The sequence below is a fragment of the Hippocampus zosterae genome, chromosome 2, assembly GCF_025434085.1.
Source record: "Hippocampus zosterae strain Florida chromosome 2, ASM2543408v3, whole genome shotgun sequence".
Taxonomy (NCBI): domain Eukaryota; kingdom Metazoa; phylum Chordata; class Actinopteri; order Syngnathiformes; family Syngnathidae; genus Hippocampus; species Hippocampus zosterae.
The window spans coordinates 3722154-3748417 of NC_067452.1; the positions used below are offsets into that span (position 1 = coordinate 3722154).

At 43.1% G+C, this 26264-nt stretch overlaps 1 protein-coding gene across 1 annotated transcript; it reads right to left on the reverse strand.

Moving 5' to 3' along the window:
• Window positions 1-558: 558 nt before the first annotated feature.
• irak1 (interleukin-1 receptor-associated kinase 1) lies at window positions 559-25108 on the reverse strand. Its single transcript, XM_052058750.1, has 14 exons — window positions 24737-25108; window positions 23063-23230; window positions 22891-22992; window positions 21964-22046; window positions 21713-21892; window positions 19196-19257; window positions 18967-19075; window positions 18776-18897; window positions 16796-17009; window positions 7743-7811; window positions 7579-7666; window positions 7414-7508; window positions 875-1526; window positions 559-790 (listed from the first exon to the last, which is right to left on the reverse strand). Exons 1-14 carry the CDS (start codon window positions 24846-24848, stop codon window positions 711-713), a joined length of 2136 nt encoding a protein of 711 aa, XP_051914710.1. The 5' UTR covers window positions 24849-25108; the 3' UTR covers window positions 559-710.
• Between the last annotated feature and the right edge of the window lie 1156 nt (window positions 25109-26264).

Below are 26264 nucleotides of genomic sequence, written 5' to 3' on the forward strand. Positions count from 1 at the left end.
AACAATTAGTTTCCCATGTGAATACAAAAAGTATCTCGATATACAATCTCGCTTCATACCCACAAATGTGATTTTTGTTGTGAAGCTCATAAGAAGAAATGGAATTGTGATTACATCTCCAATGTTGCAACTACACTCACCTGCGATTCAAATTTTGACATGTAGCAAAGTTATTGACTGATGGTCAGCCAATCAGGAAAACTTGTTGTCAAACACCACACAGTGGCAGTTCAGTTGCATTTGGCCAAGTCACTCCGTGCACGAGCCCCAAGGGATTGAATGAAATTTTGGTTATGTTACTAACATTCAATGTACCACACTACTTATAGTCTGTATAGGTATGTACAAAGTACACTGCAGTGAACAGTTTTCCAAGCTGTTGACAACAGGAACAGGATGAACCCTTAACTGTATCCCTTGTTATCATTCATCAATAAAATCTGAATGTCCAGTGTCAATCAAGACGAATGTCACAGTTGTCATCTTGAAATTTAGAGTGTCACTCTTCCTTGAGCTTCCACGGTCAATTTTTATGATTTCAAAGAGCCAGACAGGATGCCCAATTAGTCAAGAGTCAGGTGTAATCCAGGTTCAGCATGTGGGGAGGCTCAATACTCGACTTGTGTCTTATTTCAAAATAATAGGCAATAGTTGACCTTAGCAAAAGGAATGTACTCGTTCACAAACCATACCAAATCCATCTCTAACAGTCAGATCTCTGTAGCAGCAAGATATTCCAGCTCATCACTCTCCTCCGGACCCCTGAACTCCTCACAAGGCTGCACAGCATCTGGTCACCCACAAGAGCAGACCAACACATGACATGTTATAATGTACTGATGGACATCATTTCAGACAATCTTTGTAACCTTACCTGAGGTCTGGGGACACAGTGACTGAAGAGGAGCTGGAGAGGAAATTTCTGATCCACTTGGTCCTGGTCTCACTGCAATCTGAGGGCCACTGGGGGGCCTGTGTGGGTGACCAGGTCCCATTCTGTCATGAAGGTTGTACTGGTCCTCATAAGGTTCTCTGGACCGGGATTTTGTGGGCCCAGTTCGATTTTGGTCCTGTTCACTGGTGTGTGGGGATAAGGATGACAGTTTGGAGTTGATCTGGCTCCCGGCAGAAAGGTCATATTGGGAGAAACCTCGACTCTCATCTGTTTCACACGGACTCTCAAACGAGGAGGAGGGCACAGAAGATGTGTGAGGAGGGAGTGAGGCGAAGGAAGACGGAGCACGGAGGGAGGATAGGTGAGGCGGTAGAGAGGAGAAGTGAACAGGGCGGGAGGATGTATGTAGGGAAGAATGGAAGGCGGTCCTCGTGAATGGCGGAGGAGGTGGGCAGGTGCCTATGGGTGGCTGGTAGGTGTCCTCGCGCGGTCTCAGTTTGGACAATTGTTGGGTCACAACCTCCACGCTGGCATCTGAAGAACGGGGATATCCAGGGGAAACACAGTGAGGAGTGGGGACGAGGTCGCTTTTCCTCATCAGGTGACTGATGTCCTGAAGTCTGTCAAACACCTGAAAGGAGATCAAAAGACAATGTCAAGACTACATGCATAAACTCTGATGTGTACCTGGAACGCAACAGTAATTCGTGAATCTCCTGAAATGTTCAATTGCTGTTATTTAATATGTGTGTTTTCTTGTAAACTCCAGTGTCCTGAAAGACACCTACATATAAAATGGATTTTTGGGGCCCTATTGTAATTGTAATTATTTCTTCTTTTTGTTTTGCTTCTTAGCAAAATTAATCACATTTTTGAGAGCATAAACATGCCCCAAAACTCATGAAACGTATGCCCATTGGGCCTGGTGAAATGGTGGATATTTTGAAGTTGTCATGCACAATTTTACAAAACTGGTTCTCTCGTACCCAGTACTAAAGTTTAACAGAGACCTGTTGCAGGTTTTGGCCTAGTTCAAAGAAAATTGGGAGGCATGTGTAGCAACTCGAAATGTACAAAAAACATCCTAAAATGAACACGAAATGAGATACCAATTTTTGAATGTACAATTTTGGCCAATTTTTGTGTTTGTGGGACCTTGTCCTAGAGCAGGGGTAGGGAACTCGGGTTCCTCGAGAGCCATATTCTGCCTGTTTTGGATCCCACTCGATTTATCGTGATGAGGCGAAATGGGTTGAGGCTCCGAAGCTCGTGTCCAGTAATGGGAGGGGCGTTTCCACGAAGCTTGTATCGAGGCGTGCTTCATTTCGGCAAAACCCGGAAATGATGATGTTGGAAGCCTTGCCGGGCGGAATCGCTCAAATGTTTTGTGAATGGTCCGACGCATTGCAAACACAGTACAGACCACGGTATATGTAACCAGGTGAACCTTACTTAGACGTTTGCAGCGAAGGCTTCCTTGTTTAACAAATGTAGCACTGTCACTTTAAGAGCCACACTAGATCAAAACACGCGGGAACATATGCAGCGTGTGAGAATCAGACCAGTAAGGGTGACATGCACATGAAGGAGGGTAGTCGCTGAACTGTGCCCACTGCTTGTCCCAACTTGATACACCCATGATCGTCATCGTAACCCTGGCAATATTCAGGTAATTGGTAACTAGTTTACCATGATGCATGTTAGGTGTTAATTTTGGACAGCTGATTAATTAGTTGAATGGTATTTGTAGAGCACAATATCGTGGTTTGGAGTTTGAAATCTACCACTAGTGAGTCGTGTAAACAGCTGTACAGCGTAAGTGTTCGCAATGTTACAAGATGTAAATGTGTTTTGTTTTGACTGTGAAATTATATGAACTGTTTTACCTGTTCTTTAGAGGGGAGATCATTTGTGTTTGTCCACGTGCTTTGTACACACTCAACACACCGGAACATATCGAGTAAGTGTGTCTGTATCTCAAAACATTGGGTTGTAATGATTATTTGTTCTGCACTAAGAAGTATTGTGGCTTGGAAATAATGTATTTTTATTTCTGTTTCCCCATTAAGCAAGCCATTGCTGTTGTCTATTGTGGCATAATTGTCTTTAATCTGTTAGATAATTTTCTTTGATGTCATAGATCCCTTTTCGAACTCTTTTAAAATTCAGTTTACATCTCAGACTTTCATCTTAAAGCTGTACAATTTCTCATTGTTCAGTCGGGAATAAAGCCCACTTGAAAATTATTTTGTGTCCAGTCTAGTCTTTCCAGAGACTCGGCTACATATAAATAGGTTGCAAAACGCAATGGCGATCGCCTGTTATCTCACATTTTGTGGATTTCGGGCTCCTGGACTTGTTACACCTCTGCGCAACAGTGCTACTTGTGCAATCTTTTTTTCAAGCCGCGTCCGTCGCTTGCAATGGAACCTGCGTGAAACAGGCGATTCTCCCCTGTATGGGAACATTTTGATGTGATTGCTTCCAATAAGATAAGGGAGAAAAAATACATTAATATAAATGTGACAATGCAGCTTTCCGCTTGTTCTTTTGTCTAACTATTGTTATTTCACAGGTGAAGTGTCTGTTGTGTGCAAGGGAACTTGTATACAACCATAACACCTCATCTATGTTGAGGCATTATAGAGCCTTGCATGAGCAAGGAGAGCCATGAAATTGGGCTATACCTACCCAAATTTATATAAACTGGCACTCGCACTTCTCTGCACCCCAGCTTCATCTGTGCCTTGTGAAATAATATTTTCTAAAGCTGGTGAAATATTGTCCAAAAAAGAAACCGTTTAAAGACAGCCACTGTGGGAAAGCTATTATTTCAAAATAAAAATGAATAACAAATTATCCTGAGCACTCGTTGTATTTTGTTTACATTATAAATTACTAACACAAGCACATTCATATCTTTGTCTTTGCAAATAGCCATTGAATTCTTAACACTGTTGACCTGTTGGGCTTCAGGACCACTTGATGGTGCCATAGAGTATAATGCACCATGAAGCTTTGCTACATGTGCAAACCAATTGAGGGGTGTTCACACGGCACACATTTGCTCCGGCGCTGCACCGATGTATTTTGTTGCGATATATTTTGCACCGCAGCAAATTGTGTGGAGCATTCACACGTACAAAGCCGCTGAGCATGTCTGCACCGGCACAGCGTTGGTGCAGGCCCACTTGCGTTCACACGGCAGTTTCTGGAGCGGAGCAAAACGACAGAAAACAAATGAGCTGTCGTGTTGGTTCTTTTTAAAACGTATACACAACTCAAGCGACTACTGGACGGGCACGTCCTTCTCCTTCTCCGTCTCCGTGCCTTCTGCTCGAGAGTGACCGCCCCCAAAAACGTAAATCAACGATGACTTCAATGACACTCAGAAAAGAAAACACGTAATGCGCCAAACGGAAAATCGAGAGGAAATCACAAAATAAATTATATGGGGGGCGGGGGGTTGTGAACACACAACAAAGGAACAAACTGCACAAACAACTCCGATACGGTCCAGTCTCTTACAAAAGGAAAGATGTTACCAGCCAAGTCTTATGTCGTTATTAAACAAACACATGACGGAAGTCCGATAGAGCGCGAAAGCAACGCATTCTCGCCGTACGTAAACTCTTCACAAGCATTTGCTCTGGAGCAAATTTAACCCAGTTGCGTTCACACATGCAAATTTACACCGGTGCTGCTTCGCTAACAAGCATTTGCTCCAGAGCAAATTTTTAAACCCACCTCCCTGAGGTGGATCAAATTTGGTCCGGTGTAAGCTGTTTTTCGGGGCTATGCCGGAGCTAATTTGCACGTGTGAACGCTCTACTGGGGCAGCCCCGGCGTAGCACCGGACCAAATCTTGCCGTGTGAACACCCCTTCTGATGCAAAGCTTCATTACTTCATGGGGCTTCATTTGGCCATCACTACCTACTCCAACACACCTGATTCAAATCAACAGCTCATCAGCAAGCCCTGTCGAGGCCTGAAAGAATCATGAACAGTTGAATCAAGTGTGTGGAATAGGGAGGGATCTAAAACAGGCAGGAAGTGGCTCTTGAGGAACCAGCGTTCCCTACCCCTGTCCCAAAGGTTTCATTTGATTGACTTCCAAAGTAGACTGCGCCATCTCAAGAGTTTGAGTTTTAACCATACTGCATGATGGGAGCATCACATTTTGCATTTCATATTTACATCCATCTGCTTTTCAGAACCTCTGATCCTCACGAGGGTCACGGGCATGCTAGAGCCAATCCCAGTTGTCTTTGGGTGCGAGGCAGAGGACACCCTGAACTGGTCGCCATCCAATTGCAGTATTTAATATTTCTTAAACGACAAGAGGAAATGCTTAACCCTTTCATGCACCCTGTTACCCAGTGGTGTCAAACCCACGGCCCGCGGGCCGGAACCGTCCCCCAAGGAGGTTCGATCCGGCCCGCGGGATCATTTAAAAGTGAAAAAAAAAATGCATTGAAGACACAATGAATATTTTAAATAAAATGCAATTTGTGGATTACACGCTAGGGGGCACACTGTTTTGATCACAGTCAAAGACAACATTGTTTTGATCTGGACCCAACGCAGCAAATGATATGAAAGTGCCAATCAATGCTTCTTGAGACCAAAACAAAGGAAAGAGATGATATTTTGGTGATTCATAGCACAGTATGGTATAATGTTAATGGTTCGGCCCACTTGACATCTACCGATTCCGTACGTGGCCCACAATCTGAAATGAGTTTGACACCCCTGCTGTAACCTAAGACCATGATAAGCTCTCCACTGTAGTCACCGCCTGAAAGGGTTAATAAATTTCCTGTACAAAATCCACAAAATCACAAACCTTATAGGTACAATTAGAGTTTTGACTTGACATCTCTAAGACAATATTTTGTTTAAAATATACTGCCACCTAGTGGTGAAGATATGTACTGTATTTCGCTGAGCACAATGACCAGATCTACCTGAATTTTTGTCAGAAAAGCCTCAAGACTTTGATCATGCTCTATAGTAAATATTGTGACTTTTCAGCACAAGGCGTGGCGAGGGCTGCAACAGGAATTCAGATAATTCGCCGTGGCAACAAAAGCTGTCGCATTTTGGGCCTTTTATAGAAGGATGATTATACTAACTTATCCTTGAGATTTTATTCGATCAACTTCAAACTAAGCTAATGGACTAATCAGCAGCAGCAGTAGCAATTAGTCAACTAATCGGATTATAGGTCAATCGTGGCATGTCGCACCAGCAAGCAGCGGCTCGTATATAACCACATTAACTTACAGCTTGAATTCACTAAGGCACATATGTGAAAGTGCCGGCCCGCGAGAAGGTTTTCAGTGGTCCCTGGGATGATAATGATTTATTATTAGAACCGGGCCGCAGCACATGCACATCTCTTCAACCTCTGAAAATACCAAACGATCACCACAGAATTTGGGATTTTACCAATATTTGAGATTTCATGACATCACAATCTTCCTCTCCATAGGCACACACTCATGTTTAATGTTGCTGAATGAGGAAAATGCTTTATGTTCATAAAAATCAAAATATTGAGGGGATTCTTTTCAATATTTTTAGAGATTGGTGTGGGCATAGGTCGATATATGCATGTGAATTTTGGTGGTGATTGATAATAGATTTGTAACACGAAGCCACATTCATTTTTTTCTCAATCGTGAACATCTCTGCAGAGGAAAAAGCTTCATGCCCATAAAATCCAAAACACTGTGGCAAAAAAAAAAATATGGCGTCATTTTCGGACACCACCCTACATGACCCACAATGCTTCTGCTTATATCGCAGATGAACCGCATTACTATGACATTACATTTGCGTCACAGAGAAGGCTTTCAGCCAACGGGAGAGAAAAACAAAGCAAATAAATACCTAAATCAACTACTGTACTTGTTGGCTAGTAAATTAATTGTTGATGATGTTGATCTTTCTTTCTCTTAAACCTTGACTTTTTGCCATGAAAAAAAAAAACAGTTGTTGGCTTACATCTTTTCAAAAGGTCATGCATTTGATGACAGTTCAGGTCTGAAGACATCCAGAAACAATTATTGACTTTTAGTCACAGCACCACCTACTACGAGCTTCACAAACACCTAGAGAGTTCTTGATGTTTCTTCAAATTATAAATACTGTCACACGCATACATAGAACCTAAGTTGGGCTTAAGCACCTGGCCTTTTGCCAGCCCATTATTGTTTTTTCATTCATCATCATTCACAATGTATTTAAAAAGGCCTTATTTGACATACATTTTCATATCCAAGTCGAGTTTATTTGAATTGCACTGCTCCTGCCTTGCAACGAGAGCCCCGACCTGCCCTCTCCGCCTCCTTTTCTTCTCACGACCTCATGAAATAGTTTTTGTTATGTTCGTATGCAAGTACACTACTGAAAAGCGCTGCTTTTCTCAGCTCCCACAAAGTTTTGTTGATGCTTTTTGGAGCCTGAAAGGGCACGGTCATAGCTATTCGCATAGATCAAATAATAAACAAACCTCAGTCATGGTGGGCCTCTTCTTCCATTTCTCGTTGAGACACCCACAGGCGAGCTCCACCATCTGCATGCTCCCGACCAGCTCTATAGCGTCCCCTGCTGATGCCAAAAGCAGTGTCAAGAGAGGCTCCGTGAGACCCAAGGACAGCGGATGGGAAACACTGACCTGAGATCAGCCGGCGGTCGAGCTGTCTACCCCAGGCCGCTGCATAAGAATCAGTCGGGCCATTCTGAACTTCTTGGATTATGTCCTTCTACGGAACCATGGAAATATTTGTGAGCGTGTGTATGCCTATACTTGTGAGCATGTGTGGGACTAAGAGTTCAAACCAGGTAAATATCTCCCAACTTCTCGTTTGCCTCCAGAGCTCGCCGACCAGTAAGTACTTCCAACAACACCTGCAATTGACATACACACGCACACGCGCACGCACGCACGCGCGCACACACACACACACACACACACACACACACACACACACACACACTCACACTCACACTCACACTCACACACACACACACACACACACACACACACACACACACACATACACGAGGATCAGCATAACTGTGCCTTGTGGAAACAGAGACAAAATTCAAGACTGAACAGTTATGCTGCCAGGTACTCATTTCCTTGCATCTTTCCATTCTGTCTCACATTCTCATCTATCTAAAACAGAGGTCACCAATGCCGGCCCTCTAATGCAGTGTTTTTCAAACCCTGTGCCGTGGCACACAGGTGTACCACGAGACATTCAGGTGTTCATTACGTCGATCGCAATAGACCAGTAGATCAAGGACTACACAGTTCCTGTTAATGTCCAATAAGGACCGATCAAATCAAACTGCTCTGATCCTGAATGTGTTGAACCAAGTATAGTGATTGGATTTTTCGGAGGTGGCAAATACCAAATTGATAATGAGTTTACATGGATTTATATGACTATGGAAAAAGGAAGTACTGTACAGGAAAAAGGAATTAAAGTGTAGGTATTCATAACAATATACCGTCTAAAATTTGCCACTGAGTAGTAGATAATTGAATTGGCACAGTTATTGAGTCACCGGTAGGCGGTTTTAATTAGGTAGAACCGCTGAGTTGTAGGTTCGGCAAGTAGCTGACGAGCAAAGACCAAACTGAGTTCATAGGCAATTTTCTATTCGTCTGGATGCTGATAAATTCGTAGGACTGGCGACTGGAGATCGCAGTCTGAGTAGACAGCTGTATTTTAGGGCAAGTTAAGGACAGCTCCATTGTTACAATTGGAGAATTACGTGACGTCACACGGTCCATAAGGGAGAATATTGGACGGTGAGTATGATAAAAATCTGGTGAACTGTAAGATGGACGGAAGGCCTGAAGGCAAGAAAACGGTTAAAATATTGTATGGGAGTAAGTAGGAAAAAAACGAAGGCGAATGCATTGCGCAGAGAGATAAGTAAAGCGAGAAAACAAGGTTTTAAGAATAAATTGTAAGAATAAGACAAAAGTTTGAAATAGAAAAAGAAAAAGAGGATAGAGCTAAGTGAAATTCAATTTGAGCTATATTGCATTTCATGGGCGGCTTGACCACTGCCGTCGACATTGGAAAAAGACAAAATGAATAACCAAAGTAACTCTGACAAAGTTATGATAAACAAGGCAGCGATGATGCCTCCTCCACCGCATGGGGTGAGGAGCGCTAAATTTATGACCACTACAAGCGCCGAGTGACCATTTGAACATAGGCGAGAAAAGGGGATAACACATTCGAGCCATATTACTGGCGCCCACCCCAATCCATTGTGTGCCAAGCTTCCCCCTGATCTGCCAGGGTGGTTCATAAACAATTGGTGAAATTAGAAAAATGTATGCAAATTAAACAGGATAATGCAAGCATGAGTGTTTGGGATGCGACCGCTTTTATAAGTAATGAGACTGAATTGGCTTTGCAAATGTTGCTGGATTTGCCTAAAATTGACTATGACAATTCAGTTGTGGGCAAAAGACTGGCTTAAGAGTAAGTATTTACCCAAAGAGATTATGGACCTTTTAGAGGGAATAGCCTCTTGCAAATTGACTAGGTTGAATGATAGAAAATCAGACACGCTGAGGTCCCTTTATCCTACTCCATTGGTTCCCCTACAACAATTGGCGTTTGAATTGTTATCTGAGGTAAATCCAACGACTTATTTGGTTAATTGTATGGATGCTTGGGTGACTGCAACTGGGCAGGACCCCAATAGTCATCCATTGAATCAAGCTTTGTTCAGGCAAGCAGTGTTGGGGGGTTGTCTGCCTGATGTGCAGAAAATGATGACTAACTCTCCGACTTTGCCCACTTCAGATGACGTGAACTGGCGAACTCATTTCCTATATTATGTGCAGCAATCTCGAATGAGAGCCAAGGAAGAGAAAAAAAAAAGAAAAAACATCCACGCTACAGAACGACTTTTTGAACTCACAAATACAAGAGGCTAAGAGAGTCTCCAGTAATGCATGCAAAAAAGAGAAACTTGGGAGATCTAATCAAATGTCAATCAGTGTCTCTCAACAGGCTCCACCACGGCTGATCACACCCCCACCGCAGCTCCAAGGCCTACCGCAACATTACGGCCTGCCCACAAAGCAGGGACGAGATGCATGGCTGGGGGGAGGTCCGAGACGGGAAGGTGGGCGTGGACAAGGAAGTCACGGGAGCCAAGCTAGCTGTTTCATTTGTGGTGATGTGACGACGACTTAGTCAGTGATGGTAGTTGAACCAAGAATGGGAAAATGTATGTATTCCAAACTAACCACTTTTTTTCAGATCAAGAGAGGGCATCCCGGAGGAGAAGAACTAACTGGGTGGCCAGGGATGAGACTGGTTTGTATCGGCATTAAATTGATGGATGTCCAGTCCTGTCTGCAACTAAATTGAAGACTCCAATTTGGGAGGCATGGGTTTTTCATCTGCAATTCAAGGTAAGCTCGAACCAACGAATCAGAGGCTTATATCAAAACTCCGATGGTGATGACCTCGGGGAATTGGATTCGTATGGGGCGCTACCAATTATGCTTCTCACCATGAGGTCCACCATTAAGTCCGCCACAGGTTTCACACCTCATAAGATGGAACACGACCAGGAGTTCCCTGTTCCATGGTGATCCGTGGACCCGGGCACTCTCCAACAGAACATTATATTCCCCATAAAGCATACATGCACTCACTGAGTGTTCTCGTCCCTGAATTCAAGGAGCAGACTCGACCGGTGAAAGCATCACTGATGTGCTGGTCACAAAGCCACAGACGTGTCCTGAGCAGATGCATCTGAGGGCCCTAAAGCGGGAATGGCATCAGCTGAGATGAATGGGACCATTCAAAAGACACAAAGGACCCGTCATACTGTCTACCTGGATGGGAAGCAAGAGCCCCAAGACGCATTTCCAACAACTGAAACCGAGACAAAGTTATCAGGGGGCCCAGAAATAATAACACAGATCTTTCTGATTAAACTGGTAAATTTGGTCTCCACTCCTACACTGACGTGGGGGATTGGTGTCAAGTTTGACTAAGACGTCTATTTCCGGTTTTAGGTAGTGCTTTGCACAAGATCGGATTGGTTGTTCCACTTTTGACAAAGATGATTTTGTTTTTTTATTCCCTCATGAGAGGGATTGTTAAGGAGTTTATTACTTACTGTGATTTTATTTAGTCCCTCTCTGTTGTTGGTTCTGTTCAAACACGAAAAAAAATTATGTAGAATGCCTGAAACATTCAGTGCCCCTCGACCCTCACTACTTTCAGGGCCCCCTCCAGAGGACATGTTTGACATCAAAGGAGTAACTGTTATCTCGAGCATCTGTGTTCCTGCCATCACATCAAAGATCAGACCGAAGACAATAGTGGGCAGTGGTGGTCTGGTCTCACCTCACCACTCCCAACTTTTTCCAGCTACACCAGGTCAGACGACATGTACATTCCTTTGTTTCCAGGATTTGCATGGAGGCGTAACTGCCCGCCTCTCATTATCATATTGTCCCTATATATTTTCATGACTGCATTTTTTCTATGCTTCCTGATGAAATCTGAGACTCTCAGGAGCTCGAATCGATTCGTGTTGCGTTGTGATAAACTTAAGAAAAGACAATGTGGTGTTGGGTCTTCTTCCACCTTATAGAGAAACTAGCAGGTTCGCCGCCCTCCGGGCGGCTCATCAGCTAGTTCCTGCGGAAGGCTGGTAAGGTGGTGGTTCGCCGCCCTCCGGGCGGCTCATCAGCTAGTTCCTGCGGAAGGCTGGTAAGGTGGGCCTTCGGCCCACAAAAGTGTTGTTGCTTGGTTCAACTTTTTGTTCATCTTCATTGCTTATCGCGAAAATAAAGAGATGTTTAGCTCTACTAAATAACTAACAATTTTATTGCAATGCTTGTGGGTAGACAACATTTTTTTGCTAAGATGCCCGCGCGATCGTAGTGAGCCACTGCCTGAGCGGCGCAGTGGCGGCGCAGTGGCGGCACGCAGCGGCGCGGTGAAGTAGGTACGTTTTGAAAAGGGACAGACGGAAGGACAGACCGCGTGCGGGACGACGCGCAATATATATATAGATAAAAGAACCTGTGTCCAAGGAGGGCCGAAAGGAAATTGATAGCTCCCCCTCCTCTTCAGCGGTAACGCTTCAATCAAGGGAGGTTGGTTGATCGAAAAGTAGATCTTCAGTCAAAAAAGGTTTGGGCACCCCTGTTTTAGAGGTTTCCCTCCTCCAGCACACCTGATTCAAATGATCAGCTCATCAGCAGGCTCTGCAAAAGATTGATAACGATGCTGATCATTTCAATCAGGTGTGCTGGAGTCATCGAAAACAGCAGTCCCCAACCTTTTTTGCCCCACGGACCGGTTTAATGTTGGTCAATATTTTCAGGGACTGGCCTTTAAGGCCGGATAAATACAACAAAATAATATGGTCTGACTGCATGAAAACTGTGGTATTTTTGTACCATAATAATAAACACGCATCATGACAGGAGGAATGTCCGATCTGGCCGCAACCCTCTCTGGTCGCTATGGTAAAGTTTATACGTGTTAGAATAGAAAAAGGCAATGTTGTCATGTTTTAAAGTTTGATCTTGTTACATGCTTGATTGACCTTGAAATGCTTGTGTTCAGAGCATCTTGCACACAATGGAAGCATAGAGAGATAAAGGGATCCGAGCAGATGGTACCTCAGAGAGAAAGATTTACCCTTGGACGGAAGGGAGTACTTAAACACGCCATCATGAGAAAGGGTCACAAGCCAGATTACAGACACCGCTCGTTAAAATGTACATGTGTCTGTTATTTTGGATGTTGGTGCTGGTACCAAGAGAATGTTTTGTCTGAGGGGCGACCCAATGGGGCCGTCCAGAGGTGTGTCACGTTAATGAAGATGGGAGTGGTTTTCTGATATGTTCCTTGCAATTTACATATACAGTCAATAAAAGGGCCGGCAGAGGTTGCAGGGGTCGGGTGTCAGTTGGGAAGCCCACACTGAGTGGCTTCATTGAAAACTGTGCCTCCCGCCGACAGAGAAAGACAATTTGTTCCTGTGTTCGAGCCTTTGTCGATCGTCCGAGCGAACATCTCTGACAACATCCCTTCAAAATAAGATATAACGCAAATACAAAGGGCATGAAAAATACAACTCACCATTGCCGCATATTACGCAGAGTGGGCTATGTGCGTGGGAATCTCCCGTTGTCTTAATTAGGACTCCTGATACTGTCTAGTAAATATAGCCTTCTTTTTCTTGGAAGTTGTAGGCTCCTCTTCTCTCTCCTTCCTGGCTGGGCCTTTTCCTCTTCCCAAAGGAACTTTCCAAAGACGTTTGTTATTTTTTTACTCATTTTGTTAGCTCTTGGGTTTAATTTTAGCAGTAACCTGTCACCTGACCAAGAGGCTCCGCCTTCACCTGCGTCAAGAGTGACATACTGGAGACCAGGGGTGGGCAAACTACGGCCCGCGGGCCGGATCCGGCCCGTTGGTCTTTTTAATCCAGCCCGCCGAAGATTGGTGCACAATTAAGGTTTGATTGCATTCATTTCGTTTGGACTTGTAATGATAGGTATTTCAACACCAGGTGGCGCAGTTACTTCAAGTTGCAGAGCACAGGGAGGGAGGGTAAGACGAAGAAAGAGGGAGAGAGTAATGACCATGGAAGGGAAAGTGATATGTATCTGATTAAACGAAGCAGGTAACAAAGTACCAAACATTCAGGAGACGGCTGGAGTCGGAAAGACTCAATTCTACGAGACTTTGAAAAACAAGGAAGCGATTCTTACTCAGTCCGATTCTGTCAATTTCCATGCTCAGAGTGAATTGCTTGTGGCTCGAGTAAATGAACATTTCCTAGAATGGTTTAATTGTTATCATGTTAAAAACTTTCAGCAAACTGGACCGCTAATAACAGAGGAGGCGAGTTCCATAGCGCTAACCATGAGCATCGAAGACTTCGAAGCGTCCCGAGGCTGGCTTCATAAGTTCGTTGCGCGACATCAGCTGAGCAATGCTGTCATGTGTGGTGATCGAGACAAGGTAAAGTTAGAGACAGTGAGTGAGAGGAAAAAAAAGCCACAAGGTCTCTTACTCGTCTCATTTTGTAGCAAATTGTCCTATATCTAACTTTTGGCCCGGCCCTCCACAATATTTTCTGCTTCTCATTTGGCCCCCCCGGGAAAATAATTGCCCACCCCTGCTGTAGACGGATGTAACATAGAATCTGGTCATTTTTCAAAATAAAACATCTTTCAGATTCCGCAATGAATAAAACGGAAGTAATGTAGGTTATTTTGTCTTTCTGTGCGGCCCGGCACCAAATGACCCGCGGACTGGTAGCGGTCCGCGGCCCGGGTTTGGGGATCACTGATTTAAAACATGCAATATAGGTGCCCTAGAGTAGTGGTCCCCAACCCCTGGGCCGCAGACCGGAACTGGTCGGTCGGTATCATTGACTTTTTGGTATTGATTTCAGAATCTGAAAGCTGTTTTATTTTGAAAATTGACTTGATTCTTTGTTACATCCGTCCACAACATGTCACTCTTGACGCAGGTCAAGGCGCTTCTCGGTGTACAGTAATCCCTCATTTATCGCGGTTAATGGGGACCAAAACCACTCGCGATAAACAAAAATCCGCGAAGTAGCGACCCCCCTCCATCCATATAGGTACAGTGGGGCAAATAAGTATTTAGCCAACCACCAATTGTGCAAGTTCTCCTAATTGAAAAGATTAGAGAGGCCTGTAATTGTCAACATGGGTAAACCTCAACCAGACAGAATGTGGGGGAAAAAAACTCAGTAAATTACATCATTTGATTTTTAAAGAATTTGTTTGCAAATCATGGTGTAAAATAAGAATTTGGTCAATACCAAAAGTTCATCACAATACTTTGTAATGTACCCTTTGTTGGCAATAACGGAGGCCAAATGTTTTCTGTAACTCTTCACAAGCTTTTCACACACTGTTGCTGGTATTTTGGCCCATTCCTCCATGCAGATCTCCTCTAGAGCAGTGATGTTTTGGGGCTGTCGTTGGGCCACACGGACTTTCAACTCCCTCCACAAATTTTCTATGGGGTTGAGATCTGGAGACTGGCTAGGCCACTCCAGGACCTTGAAATGCTTCTTACGAAGCCCCTCCTTTGTTGCCCTGGCTGTGTGTTTGGGATCATTGTCATGCTGAAAGACCCAGCCACGTCTCATCTTCAATGCCCTTGCTGTTGGAAGGAGATTTTCACTCAAAATCTCTCGATACACGGCCCCATTCATTCTTTCCTTTACACAGATCAGTCGTCCTGGTCCCTTTGCAGAAAAACAGCCCCAAAGCATGATGTTTCCACCCCCATGCTTCACAGTGGGTATGGTGTTCTTCGGATGCAATTCAGTATTCTTTCTCCTCCAAACACGAGAACCTGTGTTTCTACCAAAAAGTTCTATTTTGGTTTCATCTGTCCATAACACATTCTCCCAGTCCTCTTCTGGAGCATCCAAATGCTCTCTAGCGAACCGCAGACGGGCCTGGACGTGTACTGGCTTCAGCAGGGGGACACGTCTAGCAGTGCAGGATTTGAGTCCCTGGCGTCCTATTGTGTGACTGATTGCAGCCTTTGTTACCGTGGTCCCAGCTCTCTGTAGGTCATTCACTAGGTCCCCCGTGTGGTTCTGGGATTTTTGCTCACCATTCTTGTGATCGTTTTGATGCCACGGGGTGAGATCTTGCATGGAGCCCCAGATCGAGGGAGATTATCAGTGGTCTCGTATGTCTTCCATTTTCGAATAATTGCTCCCACAGTTGATTTATTTACACCAAGCATTTTACCGATTGCAGATTCAGTCTTCCCAGCCTGTTGCAGGTCTACAATTTTGTCTCTGGTGTCCTTCGACAGCTCTTTGGTCTTGGAGTGTGACTGACTGAGGTTGTAGACAGGTGTCTTTTAGACCAATAATGAGTTAAATGAGTGGAGCCTCGTTAGACCTCATTAGAAGAAGTTAGACCTCTTTGGCAGCCAGAAATCTTGCTTCTTTGTAGCTGACCAAATACTTATTTTCCACTCTAATTTGCAAATAAATTATTTAAAAATCAAACGATGTCATTTTCTGAGGTTGTTTTTCCCCACATTCTGTCTCTCAGCTTTACCCATGTTGACAATTACAGGCCTCTCTAATCTTTTCAAGTAGGAGAACTTGCACAATTGGTGATTTGCCCCACTGTACATGTACATATTATTTATAAGACCAAATTTAATGGTATACATGCATGTAGAAGTAAATTTTGAAGTCATTAACATGACTTTATGCTGTATACTAATAGATTTAAACATGTATAAGTTAGGTTAGTTTATGAATAACAAAATACAGTGAACATAAATGTTATTTATTTATTTTTTAAGTCCGCACAAAGTCCGCGAGACGCTGCGAAAGTCAGCAAAACAACAGTGAGTCACATAGAGCAACATATACAGTACTGTACTACATGTATATTTTTTAAAAAACCAAACATTTTTTAATGGATATGTTTGAAAAAATCCGCGATGCACTGAAGCCGCGATAAATGAACCGCGGATTAGCGAGGGATCACTGTACTTTTTATTTGTGGCGTATCTTATTTAGAAGGCACGTTTAAACATTACCATAGCGACCAGAGTGTTGCGGCCAGATGTGACGTTCCTCGTGTCATGATTCGTGTTTATTATTATGTTTATCAAATATCACAGTTTTAATGCAAGTCATAGCATATTATTTTGTTGTATTTATGCGGCCTTCAAGGCCGGTCCCGAAAAATATTGTCTGACATTAAACCGGTCCGTGAGGCAAAAAAGGTTGGGGACCGCTGTACCCTAAAGTACTGGCGTTGGTGACCCTCTGATCTGAAGCATGAAATAATCGGGACTCACCACACCAAAGCTGTAGACGTCCACAGACGTCCTCGGCTGACCACTCCTCAAGTACTCCTCTGGCAGGTATGCCAGCGTTCCCCTCACCTTGGACTTTTGACCCACTGTGGTCGTCTTGGACACCAGACGGCTCGATGTGTTTGGAGATGCAAAGCGAGCCAAGCCAAAGTCAGCGAGCTTTGTCACCAGGTGGCGGTCCAAAAGGATGTTTGAACTGCATCAGGAAATGGAAGTGATGGAGACCCAATTTATTCACTTAATTTGACTTTTTACTGGAAGTCACATGATGTATTCTGTAAAACTGGACAGTCACAAATTTCTGAAGTCACAATTCCTACTACGATTACTGTGATGTATTGTCATACAGTACAATATTGATATCTAAGTGGCAAATATTGATATCATAGGTGTTCATTTAATGTCAAATGTTAACCTTGAAATAGAATGGAGATCTTAGTCATCTCAATGTAATAAGTGAATATGTTGCTCAATGACTGCCTATCAAAACGACCAATGAAAACAGTTTTGTCATGCTTTTATAAATACTGCTTAAGTCTACATAAACTCTATACTAAACTTAATTACAATCATTAATTTTGTATTATTAATTACATACGTATTAATTACATTATTACAACATATGGTGGTGACGGTAAAAACAGATGTACATTGCTGGGATTCCATTATATCCATTATTGCACAATGCCAGTTTTAGGATAACAGTGGCAGAAGTGGTGCCTGAGTAGATACACTGAAAGACTAAATATCACCTATTTTGGTATATTTTTGGGTTAGTGTGAAAGTAGAATGAATTATTCCTGAGTAAATTCATCTCAACTCAACCTTTTTACTTTGAAGTCAAGATGGCGCCTGAGTAGGCAGCCGTCGGCAAGTGCTCTTATAAGCCTTGCTTTTTTTTTGTGTGTGTGTTTGTTTTGTCACTTTGTTAGTTGTTACATCGTGTGGACCTGATGTGGAAATGGACCTTTTCAGCATTTTTTGGCCACGACATTCATCAAGGAGATCTGTGCTTGGTGGTTGCGCCTTCTCGGCAGCATGGGTATGCCAGCACTGTTTTTGACTGGGAGGAATGTCTGCGCCATTTGACTGTCGTTGTTGGACAGTCCCGGGGCGCCTGTGTCTTGCGCCTGTAATGGCCAGAATTTTTCACAGCCCCGCTTTCTTCAGCGGAGAGATCGGTGCTGTTGAACGGTCTGCAGCTGGATGGATATATGGCTTGAGGAGCCGACGATGCGGATTTGGAACTGGGAGTCGCGGCTTGGAGTTTGAAGCGGATTACGTGGGACAGGAGAAGTGAACTAATCTCTTTTCGTCAATGGACGCTACAGCTTTGTGTTTGCTTTCAAAACTTAGCTTGTAGCAGACGTGTGCACATTCTGAGCATGACGTCTCTGACCCTCTGGTGAAAGGACACTTTGATCCTCTCTTTCATCTGTAACTGCTTCAGACAACAAAGTGTATGCAGAAAAATGGTGACGATTGCACGACTGTCTGTGTCCAATGTGTTGTGTTATTTTTGTTATTTTGACTTCAAAATGGCGCCGCGAGAGTGGCTGCCTTTCCAGCAGCTGCCTTTCCAGCAACTCCTATATTTTGTTGTTCTACTTCTTTCCCTTTCGTAACTTTGCTGCTGTGAATTGGGAATTTCTCCATTGCGAGACTAATAAAGGTTTTCTTATCTTATCTTTTCTTTAGAAGTAGATTGCCCCTAAGTTAAAGAGGAGTTGACCCCCCCCCCCCCCCCGGCCCTCACCAAAAAATAAATAAAAAATGTAGCACCCGTGATACTGAAGAAAATGTAATCCAATTTTGATGTACCACACGATCATGCTTGTTGGCCACGTTCTTCTCATTTACATTTGACTGGAACGTTATAATGTTGGACCTTGACCGTTCCAAATGTAATGTTTCCTTCTTCCCGACAGTGTCTTGTGCAAGTAGGTTTTGTGACGTGTTAACCTTTTCACATCGCCATGGATGACAGAGTTGCATCCATCTGGAGGAGAATGAAGGTACTGCAATGCTGCTGATGTTTCATGAACGATGCGGACCCTCACAGGCCACGTGAGAGTAGAAGAAACCTAAACACACACACTTATATCAGCTTGTGTGTGTACGCGCGTGTGTGTGTGTGTGTGTGTGTGTATTACGCTGTGGAGCTGATCCTCCAGGGATCGATTTTCCATGTAGCTATAGATGAGACAAACACTTGGGCCTTGACAGAATCCAAGCAGGTCCACGATGTTTTGGTGTCTGAACCTAGTCGGCCACAGAATGGAATGACAAATATTTCATCGTAACACGCAACAAGGCCCGTGCTTGGCGCATGAGTTTTAAGTGTATGCCGGTGTATATTTGTACGTGCTTGAGGACACCAACTTTGACAGTTTTTCCACTTCAGCATTGAAGGTTTCCTTTATGTTCAAGTCCTGCATGTAGTCCTGTCAAAAAGAAAATTGATAAATGTATTGTTTTTAAAATAGTATAACTGAAGAAAGAACAAAAATAAAATCATCCTACAAATAATTACCGGGGTAATTATGCAATGAAAAAAAAGCCCCCAACTCTTCATGTACTGATCAACGAAGAAGTAACTTCTGATTCAAAGACACAATAGCATAAATTAGGAATATACACATTGAAATATTGCCAAATAATATCACCAAAACATTTTGGATACAACAATATGACTAAGGCAAAGTCAACCACATGAAATGGTCTTAAATTGTTGTTCTTTTTTTTACAAACAGAAAACAACATAATAGCCCACTATCCAGGGTTTATTCATTATATATTGATGTATCATTTCAGCAGATGTACAGTAAGAGTCTTTGAAAATGTAATATATTTCACATGACAAGTTATCTGCATTTGAAAATATGTTTATTTACAATATTACGTCTGTATTACTTTTGAGTCAATTATATTTTTAAATTGCTGATTTATTGATTTATTAATGATTTTGACATTTAAAAGGAAAATTGAAAATTTGGAATCATAGCTGGTTAAGATGACAAGTTAATTTTCAATCGGGATTTGTAACAATATACTGTAGGGCAGTGGTTCTCAAATGCGTGTGTGCCCCTGAGGGAAAAGTTAAGGCACTCCGGGGGTATGTGAAATTTTAAAATGTATTTAAAAAGTGGCATACAGGCAAAATCCTTAAAAATTGATACATTACAGAAATATTTCTAAAAAATATAAGCAATAATAATAATATCATCATAAAATGAATTTTATATTTCAACAGATTCCTCAATTTCATGATCCTAAAAACCCAGTCTCCTTGCCATGCCAGAATGGTTCAACTGAACCTGCCCTATGCCATATTTAGTTGAAATTAAGTTTATGGTTTCCTTTTTTGAAAACAGATCTTTGCTGTGATCCCACAGGAGGACATTTTGTATTGATAATTTTTAAGTTTCTCTTTCCAATCAGCAGTGAGTCGAATTCCCCCTGCCCTCCCACCACCTATCAACCACTTTCGGTCGGAAACTTCTTTCTTTCTTTTATTTCTTTTTCATACATTCTCACAGAACACCCATCCTTCCATTATCTAAACCGCTTCAACCTCACGAGGGTCGCAGGCATACTGGAGCCTATCCCCAGCTGTCTTCGAGCAGTCGGCGGGGGACACTCTGAACAGGTTGCAAGCCATTTACAGGGCACACATCGTCCAACAACCATTCCTACTCACAATCACACCTAAGGAAATCTTAGAGTTTATCATTAACCTGCCACGCATGTTATTGGAATGTGGTAGGAAACCGGAGTAGCCAGAGAAAACCCAGGCATGCACGGGGAGAACATGCAAACTACACACAGACAGGCCAGAGCCGGAATTGAACCCCGCACCTCTGCATTGTGAAGCAGACATGTTAACCAGTCAAATACCATGTACTACTACTACTACTACTACTACAAATTATTATTATTATTATTATCATCATCATTATTATTATTATTATTATTGTACATCTGATTGCCATTGACTTGGCTGCACAGGCCCATTTCCAGGCTTTACGCCAGGCGTCACCAAATTCCTCAAAGTACATAAAATAAAATGAACAATAAAAGGCAAACCGAACCATATTTACAATTTCAGATTTACTAATGGATTACGTTAGTGCAGTTGAGGTAAAACTTTTCACAATCGCACACGGCATTCGCCGGGTGTCATTCACTTGAATGAAATATTTCCATACATTGAGAAAATTCTCGACTCGTCACCGGCCCGACGGTTGGGGTTGGATAGACGGATGGATGAAAGCTTCTGTGCATTTGTTGCGCTGCACTTTACGATGTGGCCACATCATGCAATGGTTAAGGTCATCTTTATTGTCAAATACACTTTATGTATGATATGCAGCATAGATGAAATTTTCTTTCAATTCATATTTTGACTCACGACGAAAACAGTGGTGGAGACTCACGACTCGTAGCATTTGTGAGATTGCCCCGTGCCTGTTGTAACTGCAATTAGGCTGCGTGGTGTAAGGCTGTTTGGGAGTAATGGAAAAGAAGGATAGGACAACCGTCTGGTGGTCACTGTTTTTTGAAGCACGGACCACTTTCATGCAAGTACTTATTTTGACGCACCGTCAAAGCCACAGTGCAGTATTGTTTCCTTTTTATGTCTTCTTTTTAAAGAATATAAAATAGCTGACCAGTTTCGTCCGCCGCTGCTTTTTGTAAACAAGTTTGTTACAGTAAAATATTTTGCAAGTATATCTTCAGTCACCGTCAATCTTTACATCATGCAAAGCTACAACATGCCAATTGAGACAACTATCTATACATCAGCAAATATGATCATGCTGTACCACCACAAAAAAGGCGACGACCAAATTTATGCAACCAGTGCCAAAGTTAGCGTAGATTCCTGGATTTGCTGACCTGTTTGAGTCTCTTGACTGCACAGTCAGTGTTCTTTAGGCGCGCTCTGTACACGACTCCAAAGCCGCCCTCACCGATCTGCAGGGTTGGCGAAAACCCCTCAGTCCCAGCATGCACCTCCTCATAGGACCAGCACATCAACCCACAGCCGGCATCGCCAGACACCACCAATGCAGGGCCCTAGAGAATTGAGTGATTTGTGACATGAGCCAGCAGTGATCATTATTAGTTCCTCATGAGCGTTAATTAACCTGGAGGGTTCGAGGTTGACTAGAATGCAAACTTGAGGGTGGCGGGGCTGGTCGGGGTAGTGCTATTTCTGCTCCTCTATTTCCTGAGAAACAGAATTAACAAATCAAATCAAAGCACTCAGCAGCTCCTCTCATTCACACATGTTTTCCCGAGTCTACAACCAACAACAGACTGTGCATAAATGTTAATAAATCATTGAGTAACTATGTTATATCAGTCGAGCGGTTACTGAGTGTTTTGCTCTTCATACTTCTAAGGTTGGGTGTTTGATTTTCTGTGTGAATGTTTTCATTCATTTCATGGTGTTTGCATTTTTTTTTTCGTGTTTGTCTGGGTTTTCTACGGGGACTCCGGCTTCCTTCCACATTCCAAAATGTGTTTGTTAGGTTAATTGAATTGAATTAAAATTCGTAGTTGTGAATGTGAGTGTTTGTCTGTCTATATGTGTGATTAAGCGACGGCTGTCTCTTAACCCCCGCCCCCCAGATTATTCCCCAAAAATAAGCTGATAAACATCCAATATATGGTTTCAGTGAAAAATGGGGAATGCAAAAGGTATTTAAAGATATAGAAAATAAAGCAGTGAAAATGAGAACCCGCGTGTGCCGAACCATGAGCAAGTGGAAGTCTGCTGTATTTAATCATGGGTAGCTGTCACAGCACGACTGTCTTGTCTGATATGTACAAAGATGGTTTGTGGATTTTCAAGTCTTCTATGCTCTTATGGTCCATGTTGCTGCTAGTAAAATGTCCCCATTGCAGGACTCATGAAAGCATGTATTTTCTCTATTCCATTCTTTGATGTCATGTCTCTATGAAATGTGTTTGATTCTTTTTTTGTTTCGTTGTTTTTTTTTTTGTTCTTTTACAGTCTTGTTAGTTCAGTGTGGTTAGTTCAAGTGCATGATTAAGGCTGCATGTCGTACTAGAAGGAGTGCTGATTATGTGGGTTGCCAGTGGAGGAGGAGGAGGATCCAAGTGAGATCGGCTAACAAGAGTAGGAGCAAGTGAAGATGCCTCCGTCACCCCTATGCAGAAAAAATAATATTCAGCAATAATCATGTGACTGGTACAGAGGTCAGAGGTCAGAAGACGCACAGTGAAGGATCACATCTCTCGCGCGGAGAAGCTGCTGATGCTCCAACAGGTCCAGCAGGTCACCAACGCGTCCGTTCCTGTTGCCCCATTGGCTCATTACATCGTCTGTCCGCCTCTCCTTTCTCTCAGCTAACCGCACGCTGACTTGATCTCCAAGGACCGCTGAAGCTAAGACAGAAGTCCATTCCAAAATGGGTTAAAGTTGTGTCATAGAAGGCCATTAGGAATAATTATGTACCATATACTCTTTAGTCCTTCGTTTCCCTTAAAATGTTAATAATGTAACAATCAGCTTGAGCAGATTCCACTCTTCTGAGGAGACTTTAAACAAGATGTTGAATCAATTCTGTTCCCGTAAACCCCAAAGTCGCTCTTGCAGACCAACCCCATCAAAACATGCCTTGTAAGGACATTTCATGTGAATTGCAAAATGTTCACACAAGCCCTTTACTCGAGAGGGAGGCTTCATTTGTATTTTGGTATAATTTATGGCTTTATCCGATAATAATTTTTGGCGTCGATCAGACAGCTTGAAAAAAATATATAAAACAACACTCGATCACCGATTTGATCAGAGGATGGAGATATCTGTTGAAACATGTACTTTTCATTTGACTCACATGTTTACAATGTCTCCTTCTCTGACAATGAATACATGCATGACCATCGCTAGTCATTCAGGTGGCCGAGGCTTTTGCGAAAACTATTGCTGTCTTGGTTCAACAGCTGTGAACAAGTCCATACATTTACTTACCAGTTACACCAAGTTTCTGGCTACACATTCTACAGTACTTGTACTGCCTCTTCCTTTTTGGCTTGAATTGAAAGCTGGCTGTGTTGTACAACTTTTTACATGGTGTACATGTGTCATAGTGAGCACATTCTCAAAGCCGTTTGGCTCCAATGTAGATGATGTAGCTTCTGCCTTTTCTTTGCAAACTGTATTTACCTCATCCATCCATCCATCCATCCATTTTCTAATCTGCTTATCCTCACAAGGGTCGTGGGTGTCCTGGAGCATATCCCAGCTGTCTTCGGGCATCAACATTAACCTAGAAGTGCAGCATTTACTGCATACCAGGGGATGCCAAAGACAGTGCCCACGGGCACCAAGTAGCCCTCACTAACCACATGAGTGGCCCATGGACCACTTAAGAATAGCTTAACAGTGATGGGATAGTGTGATGTCCTAGGAATGTTTTAGAACTCAATTGAAGACTTGTAGAAATGTATAGAAATGGTCCATCCATCCTGTTGCATGTTATTTGTTGACTACTTAAAATCAACTCATTGCTAATAATAATTGTGAGAAATAATTACCTGATTAGTGCTCTAACATAAAACAAATCTTAATTATTATTTACCACATTTAGTAATTTTCAGCATTTTTTCCCCTGAAGTGTGTGTCGACCTGGTAGCTTTGCATTCATCAGTACCCAAGGAGTTAAATAAAAAGTGGGTGATCCCTGATTTAAACACTGTACTAATTTAAACAAAAACGTTCGTTCACTTAGTCATTAAAAGTCAACTAAGTTGTAGTCTTGGTTCCGACCAAAAAGTGATTCAACACCAACTTTAAATGGACACATGAGAACAAATTACGAGTTTCCCATTAAGACACACAAATGAAAACAGACATTTCTCCGTCCAGTTTCAAGTCGGGTTCTCTCTCACCAAAGCGGGTCCAGTCAAGGTCTGACAGTCCATCCATGACCCGACAGAACTCCCAGTTGACCTGTGCTGGTAGGCTGTGCAAAAAATAGCTTCTGGCGTCTCCGTGGGACATTTTCTGAAGAAAACCTCAACTCTGAATGAAAAATTTACTGACTCCGGAAAGCTAATATGCTAAGAGGCTAAGAGCCCAAAACAAGGAACCAGCGGAGCCGCTTACATCCGGACCTGGATCACCCAGACTCATTGGTGCTAAATGTGACGAGCCCGTCAGATTAGAGAGTGTCAAAAGTTCTGGCTGGGATGTTTCCGGACATGGTGTTGACCAGAGCGCCCGGACAAGAGCCGCTTCCGGTAGCCGGCCTGCCAAAATAAAATCATATTTTTGAGCACGTCTCAGTTTCAATTACAGTTATTATTATTAGTATAATTAGTAGTACTAGTAGTGGTAGTAGCAGTATTTTATATGTTATCATTATTTTACATTTGCGGCACAATTCATATTAATGAAATATGTCAACTCCTGCCATCTTTGTCATATTCAAGTTCAGGATGATGATGATGATGACTGATGATGATGATCCTGTTTCATTTCTAACAGCTTCAAACAAGGAATAGTTGTTATGGTGGTATTATTGTCGGTCTTATTATGTGTTCTGTTGTATTATTGTTATTTTATGTTACATGTTCTGTCAGGTAGGCGGCCCGGTAGTCCAGTGGTTAGCACGTCGGCTTCACAGTGCAGAGGTCCCGGGTTCGATTCCAGCTCCGGCCTCCCTGTGTGGAGTTTGCATGTTCTCCCCGTGCCTGCGTGGGTTTTCTCCGGGTGCTCCGGTTTCCTCCCACATTCCAAAAACATGCGTGGCAGGCTGATTGAACACTCTAAATTGTCCCTAGGTGTGAGTGTGGGCGTGGATGGTTGTTCGTCTATGTGTGCCCTGCGATTGGCTGGCAACCGATTCAGGGTGTCCCCCGCCTACTTGCCCGGAGACGGCTGGGATGGGCTCCAGCGCCCCCCGCGACCCTAGTGAGGATCAAGCGGTACGGAAGATGAATGAATGAATGAATGAATGAATGAATGAATGTTCTGTCAGGGTGGCCCGGTAGTCCTGTGGTTAGCACGTCGGCTTCACAGTCGGGTTCAATTCCAGCTCCGGCCTCCCTGCGACTGGTTGTTCGTTTCTGTGTGCCCTGCGATTGGCTGGCAACTGATTCAGGGTGTCCCCCGCCTACAGCCCGAAGACAGCTGGGATAGGCTCCAGCACCCCCCGCGACCCTAGTGAGGATCAAGCGGTTCGGAAAATGGATGGATGTTCTGTCAAGTGCTTTGTTACATCTGCAGATGTGCCACGCCATACAAATAAAGCAGTAATATAATAATAATAATAATAATAATAATAATAATAATAACAATAATAATAATTATAATTATAATAATAATAATTAGTACATGTGTAACTATTATAAGGCGGCCCGGTAGCCCAGTGGTTAGCACGTCGGCTTCACAGTGCGGAGGTGCCAGGTTCGATTC

Coding starts and splice junctions, on each gene's coding strand:
- irak1 (XM_052058750.1), bottom strand. CDS start 24,848: ATGTCCCACGGAGACGCCAGAAGCTATTTTTTGCACAGCCTACCAGCA. Junction 22,993..23,062: donor GAGAGATGTGATCCTTCACT/GTGCGTCTTCTG, acceptor TTTTCTGCATAG/GGGTGACGGAGGCATCTTCA. Junction 7,667..7,742: donor AGTTGGGAGATATTTACCTG/GTTTGAACTCTT, acceptor ATGGTTCCGTAG/AAGGACATAATCCAAGAAGT.